Consider the following 13525-nt stretch of genomic DNA (forward strand, 5'->3'; position numbering starts at 1 on the left):
CGTACTTATAATCGCCTTTAAGAAGCATGTATTGGCAGGTGTTAAATAACTCCATTCATTAATGTGTTGATTTCAAAACGAGGACCGCTGTCCTTCCCTCACCTTTACAACAGAGTTGCAATCAATGGTAATTCACTTCAGCACAGAGTGTTTTAAAAGCCGATTGGAAGCAAATTTTCCTACCATCCGGGGCGCTGACATTCTTGCTTTCGTAAATTTAATGCTGAAGTTAATTGATTGGTACTCAGTTGTGAAGGTGAGGGAAGGACAGCTTTTCCTGTTTCGAAAGCAACGCGTTAATGAATGGATTTATTTAACACCTGCCGAGCGATGCTGCTTAAAGGCAGTTACGAGTCTGAGTATCAGCACACTATCAGTGTAAACTTTAAATTTGTAAACCTGGAAGCTCTTCCACGAGTGGTTTTTAGAGCTGTTTTTAGAGCTGTTTTCAGAGCTGATTTTTAACAGAACCGTTTCTTCTTCTTGTTCTCCTCTCCTCCCGCCCCACAGCAAACCCCATCGATGTGTTGAAAGTCCTGGATATTTCAGATTCCATGGAGGGGGTGGTTCTGGATGCAGGACTGTGCGTGAGCAGGAAAGGTGGAGAAGAACCAGACATCGCCTTCAGGATATCAAAGAAAATCCAGCTGAGCGCACCGACAAAGCAGTTATTTCCAGGTGAGAAGGGGGTTCATTTCCATAAGCCAGCCACTTTCATCCAGAACTATCAAACACTCAACAGCACTGAATTAAGAAATGCTAAAAAGAAACTCAAATTCAACGACAAACGTTTCTTTTAAGACACTGAAAAAGACGAAACGTTAATTAAACAAATAATTTTATACTGCTATGGCAACCGTTTTGCATCACCATAGAGACATAATTAAAAAAAAAAACACCTTAATTACTTAACTACATCCTTAATTGAACTACTAATTTGCTTAATTAGACCTTTTTACTTGTTTTCAGCTCTTAAACAAATTTCAAGTTAGCTATAGCATTTTATAAGTAACTTGAAATATGGAACTGTTTAAGAGCTGAAAACAATTAAAAAGGTCTAATTAAGCAAACGATCAGTTCAATTAAGGGTCTAGTTAAGTAAGTAAGAGCTCAGTTGGAATGAAAAGCAGCAGACACGGGGGGTGCCAGCAAAAAGGCACTTTCTGAGTCTCATCAAGTAAGAGCTGGTAAATTGATTCTCATTTTGAATAGTGATTTGTGCCTGTTATAGATTTTACCCGTATGAGACGAAACAAGCCCAGCAAAATAAAAAGAGCTGGTTCTGGAAGTGAGACAGGGGTGGCCAATCACGGTACTGGAGGGCGATTCCACTCCTGGTCTTTGTTCCAACCCTGTTCTAAATCGTTCAATTGAACCAATTAAACCTCTCCATCCAGACCCTGAAGTAGTTTATTATCTCATGTTACCTGTTAAACCTGGAGTGGAATACTGGACCTGCAGGAACGGGATTGGACACCCCTGATCTGAGAGGAACGTCAAGATTTCTAGTTATATTGCTGGAACATCTTGAACCAGGGTTGCTATTTGGAATAAACTTTTAAATAAACTAAAACAGGATTGTAATCTTGTGCTCTTTTCAATTGTTCTTCTCCAAGCCTCCCTTGTAAAAGTCTTCTGTAGTAAAGCATAGCAAAGTGTAATAAAGCATAGCGAAAGCGCGGTAAAGCACAGGTAAGCATTGGAAAGACCAGCGAGGTACTAAGTTTTATAAGGGTCTTCAGATGCAAAAAAAAACAGATCTTCATTAATTTGATGTTGGCTGATCTAAGCAAAGGCAGCTTGTCACAAGCAGAATTGAAAGCGCTCCACCTGCCTTGGAGGCACAAAAGAATGCATTCATTCCCTTTTTTTGCTAAGAAAAAAAAAAAAAAAACTTGAGGTGTATGAACATGATGTATGGTCCTGAGGGGGGTTATTGTTTCTGACAACCAGCTGTATCTCGGGGGTGGGGGGGGGGGGGGGGTGGGGGGGGCCCTCGCATATTTAAAAAAGAATAGTAATAGAAAAAAATAAAAATACTCAATTCAAACTCTCCTGATCTGTTACCTTTTAGGGTCCAATGCATAGGCCAGGATGCTGACTTTGGTCTGTTCTGAGCCTCTTGCTTTATTTGAACTTGAACCGAGTGTTTGAGAGTTTTAGCATCGGATGCAACTGAAAAGAAGAGTTTTTTTTGTTTTTTTTTTGTTTTAGATCTTAGGGTCAGGTTTAAATACCCGTCTCCACTATATCCAAGTTGCAAGGAAGCATCAGACCGATTGATATATTCCATTAGACCAGAGATCCAGTGGCAATTTTTATTGTCAATTCTAGTTGACAACAAAAAATTGACAACTGAATAAAGATAAAACAAAGATTTCAGAATTGGTTAGGCTCAGATCAAGCAATTACACTTCCGGGAAGCACATAAAGAAACAGCAGCATGATAATGTTACACACTGTGGTTGGGCCCTGACATCTTTAAATAAGCGTGATGAATAAAGCCCACAACACTAAGAGTTTTTTTTTTCAAAGACCGTGTTCAGTACAAACCCCATTGGTGTCTAATTTGATCATCTTTCTATTGCAAACTGCAGTGTATCCAAGTCGTCCGCGGGCCTTATGAGCTATCAAATAATATTTCACCCAACTTTATCAATTCATATTTGCAATTTATTTTTATTATTATTATTATTATTATTATTATTATTATTATTATTATTATTATTATTGTTGTTGTTGTTATTACTGCCGTGTTCATAGTATTTCAAGTCTTTTCAGTAGAGTGTTTCCTGGGAAAGTTATTCCCTTTACCTTTAGTACTTTGTGCCTTTCGTATTTATTGGGTGGGGCTCTCCATGAACGCAGGGTGTTCACACTGAGTATCTAACCCCAAATGAAGAGCCCGACCTAGTCTTTAGCTCACATACCACTAGGTTGAGGCATCACGCACTGATTTCAGCCCTTGATTTAGCTAAGGCGACGGTTCGATGTTTAAAGGTTCGCCATGATGAATGTGTTTCAGGCCAGCTTCAAACCCGCACAATGGTGGTCAAGGAAGACGCCTGACGTCACTGTCATGCAAGCGGGTGGGTTTATCAACGCACTGAAAGCAGCCATCGCCATCGGGTTACAAATGTAGTATTGTTAAGTCAGCTACAGCCTTCCAGGCAGACTTATCAGGGGTGTTCCCGTAGAACATGCCCCACACTGGACAGGAAAGACAGATCCAGTCAGGTAGACTGGTCCTAATCAATCAAGTGTCCAGGCAGTTTGTATAAACAGACCAAGACCACCAAAGTCTCCTTTTTGCTTCTCGGTTCTTGATGCCGTTGTTCTCTTCTCCTCCCAGACCGCCCGTTCCCCGTGGACTTCTCTTTGATGACGACGGTCAAGGCAAAGAAGGGCGCCCAGTTCTTCCTGCTGTCGGTCTACGACGATCAGGGGGTGCAGCAGCTGGGGCTGGAGATCGGACGCTCCCCTGTCTTCCTGTACGAGGACCAGGACGGCAAGCCACCCCCCGAGGATTACCCCATCTTCAAGAAGACCAACCTCGCAGACGGAAAGTACGGACCTCATATGTTCATTTCAATTGCAACGGATTTCCTGAAAGCAAGGCATAGAAACTGAGAACTTTCTTTAACCTAGTCCATGACCAGATACATATATATATATTTTTGTTCTAACATGTGTTTCTTTTAAAACTGCCCATTTGAGACCTGTGTAACTAACGGAAAATACATGGGATTATTGTCCTAGCTACAAACACTTTAATAATAGCGTGCCTATGCTGCAAACAAATTATGCAAGCTGCTGTTTAAAGCTGGCCCCTTGAGCATTGAGTTTTCAGTTTTATTTTATTCCAGTATACAGTGTTTTTGTGAAATGGTAACACAAGCCCAGTGGCAATGTTTGAAAGCCAGTCAGAAACAACCTACAAAATACTTATCAAATTAAACACTGGAGTGAACTTGTAGATAATTATGTGGCCTGTATTCTGTAAGGTTTTAACTTGCACAGAAGAGACAGCTGTGTAATTTAAGTACTGTTTTTACCTAGGTGGCACCGTGTAGCTCTCAGTGTGGAAGGCCAGACCATCACGATGTACCTGGATTGTAAAAAGTATCAGACTCATGATTTGCTGAGAGGAGACAGTCCTGTTATCAGCACTGACGGTGTGACTGTGTTTGGCACCAGGCTGCTGGACGAGGAAGTATTTGAGGTAAGACCGACTTGTTCTGCAACTTGATACATCGTCGTATTGTTATCAGAGATGTATGTCTGTGCAGTTTGAGTAGGGTCTCGCAGAGAATAAAAGACTCCCCCTACCAACTGATTCATTTAGTATAAATCTTAAAAGCAAAGATCGGAACTACTGTTCTGTAGCTATGGCCAAAAGTTTTGCATCCTCACCCTACAGAATTAACTCTTCATACCAGATGGACCTGCTGAATAATGTCACGTTAACATATTGAATTACACACCGCTTTGTAGTTTTCCATGTACTTAATGAAAAACGGACTCATTTACAAATGACATTTAGAAATCTAACATGAAATACTACTGTGCTACTATCATGGCTTCCGGTAGACTTTTGCAATATCATTTTGTAGTTTCTTTGATTACATGATTTTAAATAAAATATCAAAATATTCATTTTTTTTTTAATTATGGCTCAATTCTAAAATTCTGGGTGATGCAAAACTTTTGGCCATAGTTGTGTGCAGATGGTGGCATTGGTTGATTTCAGATCTGTGATTTATAATAAGATATACAGGAATTTGGACAATCCCTGAACAGAGATTTCTTACACGTGAATCAGAATGTTCACAGCGAGTTCCATCTCTGCACACTGATTAGGGTTTGTTGACTTGACTTATGGTTTCTCATAGTTTTACCTAAGCATTGACGTTCGGGTGCTGGATTTAATTACTTTATAACATTGCAACAAAGGTTTTATTAAGAGGCAGATCCGATTTAAATGTTTATATTAAGAGATATTATTCCTTGATGACTGCAAAAGTCATGACAAATCTCATTGAATAGAATTCTTCTCTTAACTGGAGTGTTGGGGGTATTGACAAGACAGTATTGCCTCATAGTGTAGCCTGTCTCACAGCACATTCCTCACCCACAAACACACCCCTGAGTAGAATGGGGGGGTTAGGAGGATCGCAGAAGTAGCTGACAGGTCTTCTGGGATGGTGTTTGCAGATTTGAGGCAGGACGTGCTTTGTGCTGTGTTGAGGCTTGTTGCAGGATAAGCAAGGACAGGCAGGGGTGGTACTGGGTTTAGATAGCGTATGTCTTGCATACCTCTCGGGTCAGTTTTACTGGCCTTTGCTGATTGAGAAGGCGGGGTGCATTTAAGCTTGCACAGTCCCCCCACACTGTAATTTCCAACGCTATGACCAGTATGTTGGGATTTGTCAAGGGCGGCTTCGGAATAAACCGGTTTGTTTTGTCAACTTGCAGGTTTCTGCTTATATCGTACTTAAAATGTGTTTTTTCTTTTTCATTTTGTCGTTTTGTACTGAGAGTCACCAAAATGAGGTTTTTGTTACAAACCTTAAGTGTCTTGCATTCTCCCCTTTCCAAACTTGTGTCACATTCCCACCGCTGGTGTATTGTAGCGCTTTTAAGCATAGTTGAGACTGTTTTGATATTTTTATCCACATGCCCAGCTGAGCTAATCGATGGAGATTGCTTCTACAGTAATGCCACTGTTGTAAGATCAAAGTCAAGGGGTGTTTGCTCAGATTATAAGATGTCAATAGTTATGTTTGGGCAACAGGTTTGATTGACTACAGCACTACTGCCATTGCACCTCTCTGACAAAAGCATAGCGTGGTATATTAGCACTTACTGTTCTTTTCCCCTGGTAATGATGTTTATTTTACTAGATGCTTTCATTCACCAAGGTTATCTGTGCTTTTACTATGCTAAGTAAGTGTTTAAAAGGGCCTGTAAGTGTTATAATAGCCTGGTTTGTAACTGAACTACGCCAACATTATGGCCAACGTTTGTGTGCACACGCATATGTTTTTAAGTGTAACAAGATTTCTTGGAAGTGAAAGTCAGGCACATCTGGGTTCGTCCCAAGTCACCCTGACCTCACAGAACTCCGTTTTTCAGAGCTTTCGATTGATGTCTTTTGAATGTGCAGGTTGGACGGTAATTACAGCTTTTGAAAGGCTGTCGTTCTCATTTCCACACAGTACACGTGAACTGAGCTAACCATGCAAACTTGCTCATACCTGCTCCAGGAAATTATACACCAGAGTTAAAAAAAAAAAAACAGATAGAAAAAGAAAGATAAAAAGCACATTCGATGCCCTGCAGGAATTTTAATGAGCGATTACTGTCTGGGAGCTGTTTGATTACATTTGAGTCACAAGCAAAAACTCCTTCCGATATCTGTATCACTTCAAAGGTTTGGCAATGGGATTGGCTATTACCGGCTTACTTTATAGTATAGATTGAAATCGTCACCAGGAGGTGGTTAGCCCTCTGGACCAGAGGGTCGTGGGTTCAATCCCAGGTGGGGGACTCTGCTGCTGTACCCTTGAGCAAGGTATTTTACCTAGATTGCTCCAGTAAAAACCCAACTGTATAAATGGGTAATTGTATGTAAAAATGATGTGATATCTTGTAACAATTGTAAGTCACCCTGGATAAGGGTGTCTGCTAAGAAATATATAATAATTTTAGTTTTTCAGTGTATTTTTCATTTTTCATTGTGCTCTTATTAGTGTCCTGCACTCAAATGCTCTGCAATGCTCGAGAAACCGCACAACATTAGAAGGTATTCAAATTTGTGAGAACAGAGCAACGTGATTGTGAAATGCAATCGATAACACTTTACCTGTGATTTTTGTCTCTTTTTATTTACATTTTTGAAGCAGAATTTGAATGAAAAATAATGTAATATTCACAGTATGACTTCAGGAAATCAAGAGCATAAACCTCAGAAATGAGGATTGATTTCTGAAATGCAGATTCTTTTTGGAGAACACTTCAGTACTCTTGCCAGTTTCCCAGAACGGGCTGCCTTGAGTCCTTATGAATAAATGGATGCATAGCAGTACAGAACAATCCCAGCACTGCCTTGACTCATCACGTTGAGTCAGGGCCATTCTGGCTGCCCACCGTAGTGACCCCCACTCCCTACTGACAGCTGTTTATAATCCCCTGTCCAACCACAGCAACTAGTGACAATGTCTTAACATTCAAAAAGTGTAATGCACACTTTACATAAATAAACCTTTTATTATTAAAAACATTTGCACGTCAGGAAAGGAGAATAATGATATTTCCCAGGCCCAGAGTCACAACTGCAGGCTTCGATCATCATTGAACTTTATTCAGCAGCGTGGGATTTGACAGTCTCCCGGCACATTCTGGGGTTCTGTGGGCTATCCCTCAAGCAAATGTAAGCTTGAGAACAGAACAGCAACTCAGTAGGAAGCTCATATGAACTATTTAGAGCTTAACGACTGATGTTAGCTCTGCTACCATTTTTAAATCCTTCCCCCCCCCCCCGATCTTTGTGGAGTTGAATATCTTATAAAAGTTCCCCATCGTAAAAAATAGCAAAGTGTAGCAAAGCATAGAGTGGAAGCATGGTAAAACATAGGTAAAAATTGTAAGGTGTTCGAAAGTAAGACGTTGTGTTTCTGTTTTTCTGTTATATGTTGCAATGCTTTGTACGTGTAGTTCCTTGTGAATTCAACGTACAAGCAAGCTTGTGAAACGTTAGCGATTAGGAGGCATTCCTTATTTGGGTATGATATATGGAGGCTGTCGGTGTCTTGTACTCTTCTCTTGTAGTAATATATCTTATCAGCAGGTGTGTGTCAAATGCATGAATTGTGAGCGCGTTTATTAGAAGGGCCAAGAGGATGCCAAGCTATACCGGAAAACAGTTACAACAGGAATGCATTGTTAAAGAATGATGTCACCGATGGTTAGGTATATAAAAAATAGGCTTGTTTAGAACATTAGACAAGAGGAATGAAGGCACACCCCGTTTTCTCCGAAATTGGTAACTATGCAAATTAAAATGCCTTTTTTCGTATTGCATGCTGGTTTTGATGTTTAATAAACTGACTAATTGTTGTATTGAGCGAATCACTCTGGATTAAGCCACAAAGTAAGACTCACACCAGCAAGCCAGTTAACAGAGTTAAAGCATGATTAAAAAACAGGGCAAACCAGGTTAAACTGTGGTAAAGGTGTAGTGTACATGTAACTGGTTGTTATTGATTTGCATCTCGCTGTCCATACAAGTGTCTGGGCTGGACTACATACTGCAGAACAGATACTAAAGCCTGGAAAATAGAAAAGCTACCAATCCCAGTGAGTTATTTAACCTCTTTGAGTTTCAAAGAGCGAACATCTGGTTAGAGCTGAATCCACAGCATGAACAAAAAACAAAAAAAACCTGTCAGCTTTTGTAAGTGAAGTTTGATGTGCAGGCTAAAGCAGTAACTATGTTTTGCTTGCCCGGGGTGCATCAGAACATCAAAAAAAGTTTTGTAGCAAATGGAAATATTCTCCTTTGCATTCCTGAGACGATATCAAAAGACTGTAGATTTGCAGGCACGCTGCAGTGCTATTGAGTTCTTGCTTCAGGCACAGATTTCCAGTGGCTGGGGGCTGCTTTTTTTATGTAAGGGAGCAGGTGAGCTGACGCAGCAGAAGAAGCTGATCAATCCAGGGACTGGATTACGGTTACAGTCCTCTTTCCGTTTTTGTTTTCTGCTTGGTGGTTTCTAGATCGACATATCACTGCCGCTTTTAAATGATTAAAACTAGGGATGTGCACGACAAATATTTTGACTATCGATAATTCCACAGCTGTTGAGGTCGACTAATCGAATAGTCGCCCCCCCCCCCCCCCCGCCTCCCATTCAAAATGAGACGTACATTAAATGCGAAATAATGCAAAGTGACAATTATTGCAATTGCAATAAATTCTGAACTTTATTTTAAAATACTTAGCTAACTTTGTTAAATAAACATTAGGCTATGTAAAAAATACCTTCCTATTAGGAAACATACAGAAATGCCATAACAGCAGCAATAACATAACATACCGTCAACTCTCGTGTGAGACTCTCGTATTTTGCAAGCAAGTGTTATTTTTTTACCGATATTGTCACAAGCTTTTCCGTTAATTACAATTTCAAATGAACTATAAAGGTTGTGACAATTAAAAAAAAAAAAGTATAATTTTTATTCAATTATTAATTTAATTTTCATTCAATAATAGTTTAGCAATGTGAGCTGCGAGGCAAACGCCTTAACATTAGCATCCTTGTGGCAATAATGTTTTCCGGTCATAACAGCGAAATACAAAATGCATTAGACTATCTAGCTAGCTAATTTATACAATCCACTTAACTAAACGATTTACTTTTCCTACGTTTTCAAACCACACACAACATGCAGACTACCGGTCTACGTTAAATCAGATCGGAAACATACCTGTGCGTTCGAGTTCCAGTGAATAAAAAATAAATAGCCTGCTGTATAGGCAACAGCTTGCTATGTATGTAGCTAGCTTAATAATATTAATAAATAAATGAATGAACAAAAAGGCCTGAGTGGCATTAACGCACTAGCCTTCCATGGAAGCAAAAAAAAATCCTAACTAAAACTTTAGGAATAGTTAGGCTAGCAATGTCCATTATTATCATCATGTTCACTTATTCTTGTTTAAAAAAATCAGCATGTCCATCAGGTCCGGCAATACTGCAGCAGACGGTGCTCAGGCAGAGTTGTTTGTTTTTGTTTCAACTTCAGAGCCTCAGTAGCTATTGCACTGTGATGAAAATGCGACACAAGACGGCTGGCCGCACCGACTACATTATGTATAGCACCAAGTTTAAAGCCATCGTTGAAGGCGAGCTGCAAAGTGTGTGCAAAGCACAAATTCGAGCCCCATTCAACAAACTCCGAAGATGATGTTGCTGGCATTGTCGTGAACACAGGCAGTGATTTCCCCCCCTAGTTAAACCCGAATGGTCTACAGCGGTGTTTAACACATTTGCGAGATTCTCTGCTGTATGCCTCTCTGGCGTGGCGCGAGTCTGTAGAACTACGTTTTTCATTTCCCAATCCTCGATGAAATGACAGGTTATTATGACGTATGACTCGGTATTCGGTGCAGTCCACGCTAATCACCACCTACTCAGCCTTTGACAAATTTCTGCGGACAGACGCTGCTGAATCGGCATGCATTTTTTTCGAGTCGAGTGGTAATTGTTTTAGTGCAGGATTTTTCGTGCATGGATTGTGTATTCAGGTTCCACAAATTTCATCAACTCCCGAAATCCCTCACCTTCAACAAAACGTATGGGAAGCATGTCCTTTGCCACCATATTAGCAATAAATAAGGGCTGATGTTTTTCAGCACGTACGACGTTGTCACACTGACGAGGCCTCACCGCAAAGGATGCAATGGCGGTTTGTTGCGGTCCTCTTTTCTTTTCTGTCGTTGCTAGCGTCACAGAACGGTGTTTGTCTTTTAGGTGGGTTAACATACCAGTTGTAGATTTGTGGTAGTTTAATTGCACTGCACATATTTTACACTTAACAGTGTTTTCATTTACTTTGTCAGAGTATTTCCATGCTAAACTTTTCTGTGAGTAAGCCATCGTTAGCCGAGGTACGTTCTAGTTTAGCCAATCACAGACAAGAAATAACAAATCCCACCCTCCAGTCAATCTTCATTACCGCTACATAGAGAGCCAATCAGCAGTACAGCCTTTAAAATAAAATCAATATATACATTTTTTTTTTTTTTTTAGCTTTCGAATGTTGGATTCACTTGTCGATAGGTGCCATCGTTATCGAATAGTCGAATGTTCGACTATTCGGTCTCACCCCTAATTAAAACACGACCATTTTTATACAGTTAAAAACACACTTACTCTCACTGTTTGAGGTGTTGGATTTCATAACCTTGCTACACAAAGGGACAGACTATAGCCGGGATTACATTAAAATTATAGAGCAGCTATAACCGTTTAATATACACCTATGGCCAAAGGTTTTGCATCGCCCTATAGAATGAACTAATTTGGCTTCATAAAGTCAAATGAAACCTGAATAATGTTACGTTAACATATTAAATTACATACCGCTTTGTAGTTTTCCATATGACAAACTGACATAAATTGAAAAATGTGACATTTCGAAATCTAACATGAAATACTGTACTACTATTATGGCTTCCGGTAGACTTTTGCGATATCATTCTTTGATGACATGATGTTAAATAAAAGCTCTAAATTATGGTCATATAGTTTTTAAATAATGATGTCTCAATCCTAAAATTCCAGGGGATGCAAAACTTTTGGCCATAGCTGTAGACATGTAATTTCATTTCAGTAAAACTTTGGCAGCTCCTTAAATTTTGATTGAAATCAGGGCTGCATAAGCTAAGTAATGTACTTGACAAGATTCCCGTTTAAGTGCACACGCATGCTTCCATTTCTCATTGCCGTAAGAGCGGTTTTCAGCAGACAATCGCACTATGATCTAATAAATACCTTTGCTGTGGTTTGCTTTGCTGCACTGAATTCCCAAGTTTCCGGTAAAAAAAAAAAAGAAAAGAAAAAAGACAGACAACAATGGACGAACAATGCTGCCTTTGGCAGGCAAACTACTTTTTCACTTTGGGAGGCTATTATGTTCTCTGTCTCACAAAGCAACTCTGATATAGTGCCAGATTAGGAGGCTTTTTAAAATTGTGAACCCAGTTTGGGTAATCTGCTGGGAGGCTTTGTTGCTCTTGTATTGTGGCTAAGGGGATAGAAGTTCACAGACTGTTCCCTGCGGAATAGCCCGGCTGTCTTGTAAAAAAGAGTTTGATAAAAGGTGAGTTTAGCAGAGTTTGAGTAACGCGCGAATGCTACGGTTGCTGTAAGGTATATTTCCTTCTGTGCAACACAGAGATATTCTGTTACTGTGGCTAAAGTCGCTTTTCCTTTAAGGTAATGCACTTTTAGAAGAAATGTAGCTGCCGTTGTTGGTTTGTGAAGTTAAAGCTGAAGGTGTTCTACCCACCCCTTGTGTATATAAAAAATATACAAATAAGAAATTACAAAATTATATCACAAAAGTCTACCGGAAGCCATAATAGTAGTACAGTATTTCATGTTAGATTTAGATTTTTCATTTTTTGTAATGGGAAACTACAAAGCGGTTTGCAATTCAATATTCAGCAGGTTTATTCAGCAGGTTTCATTCGACTCAATGAAGCAAAGTTTGTTCTTTCTAGAGGGTAAAACCTTTGGCCGTGGCAGTACAGTGTCACAACCGGAGCAAAGAGCAGAATTTATACTACCCTTGATGCAATTGGGGGGGTGAAATAGTTTCTGTTGTTCACGCCGTTACAGGATTTGAACCAGGTCGCGTGCATTGTACCGGGTTCACACCCACCCGATTTCGACAGCGCAGTTTTCTAGTAACCTGCTTAAAGGGGTGCGTGTTGTGGTTGGTGCAGTATCGGGGAGCAGTAAGTATCGTAACTGTTTGCACAGAGTTGGGCAGGGTTCTGCTTTTCAGCGGTCAGCCACAGCATACTGTTGTATCCAGTTGGATCCCGACTACGCCACCGAGGATCTCTTCATGCTATACACACCACGTGAAGATTGAAGACGCCACTGAGGGAATATCACGACTGGAGCTCCAAGATTTTGGCCTGTGCATAAAGGAATTTTCTTTTTTGTTCTAGATGGTAAAGAAAATTGTTGCCACTGCCACCGGAAAGTAAAAGAATGAGCTCACTATATGGCCACTTTACTCAGCGAGGGGGCGAGCTGGAATGTTCCTACTGGGGTTGAATACAACAGTTAGATCAAAAGTAAAATAGCAGGGATAGTTTTACTTGGTGACCTCGTTGGTTAATTGGTCGCAGAATTAGGTTTGTATTGCAAGGAATTCAACATCTGTGACTCATGATTACCCAGTGAAGGGAATGAAACAAGATTGCATTCATACATGGCCAAAAGTTTTGCATCACCCTATAGAATGAACTGATTTTGCTTCATAAAGTTGAATAAAACCTGCTGAATTACATACAGCTTTGTAGTTTTCCATATACTTAACAAAAAAAAAATTAACATTTTGAAATCTAACATGAAATACTACTGTGCTACTATTATGGCTTCCTTCCGGTAGACCTTGCGATATCATTTTGTAGTTTATTTGATTCCATGAAATAAAATATCTAAATTATGTTAATATCATTTTTTTTAAAATTATGTCTCAATCCTAAAATTCTAGGTGATGCTAAAGTTTTGGCTAGAGCTACAGAATTGTTGTGGCTGTGGCCGTAATGCAGCTAAAACCTTGATAAAACTAAGATAAAAAATGCATTTGTATTTCATGGTTTTAAAAGTCTTTCTTTTTTCTTTAGCAATATCTCACACGGTACAGTTTACGTTGCCATGTGCTGTCATTTCCCATCACTGTTATTTCTCAGAACAGAAAAACAGATGCGGTCTGATTGTAG

The 13525-nt window shown here is 39.8% G+C and overlaps 1 protein-coding gene across 2 annotated transcripts in view; it reads left to right on the top strand.

Annotated features, from left to right (window-relative positions):
• The window catches only part of LOC117402031 (collagen alpha-1(XI) chain), a 135164-nt gene that overhangs the window by 22047 nt on the left and 99592 nt on the right, over positions 1–13525 (top strand). For both annotated transcript variants that reach the window (XM_059008212.1, XM_059008213.1), the window contains exons 2-4: positions 511–678; positions 3353–3566; positions 4060–4222. In XM_059008212.1, coding sequence (XP_058864195.1) covers positions 511–678; positions 3353–3566; positions 4060–4222 — 545 coding nt within the window. The remainder of the gene's footprint in view (positions 1–510; positions 679–3352; positions 3567–4059; positions 4223–13525) is intronic.

This window comes from Acipenser ruthenus, chromosome 36 (genome assembly GCF_902713425.1).
Source record: "Acipenser ruthenus chromosome 36, fAciRut3.2 maternal haplotype, whole genome shotgun sequence".
Classification (NCBI taxonomy): domain Eukaryota; kingdom Metazoa; phylum Chordata; class Actinopteri; order Acipenseriformes; family Acipenseridae; genus Acipenser; species Acipenser ruthenus.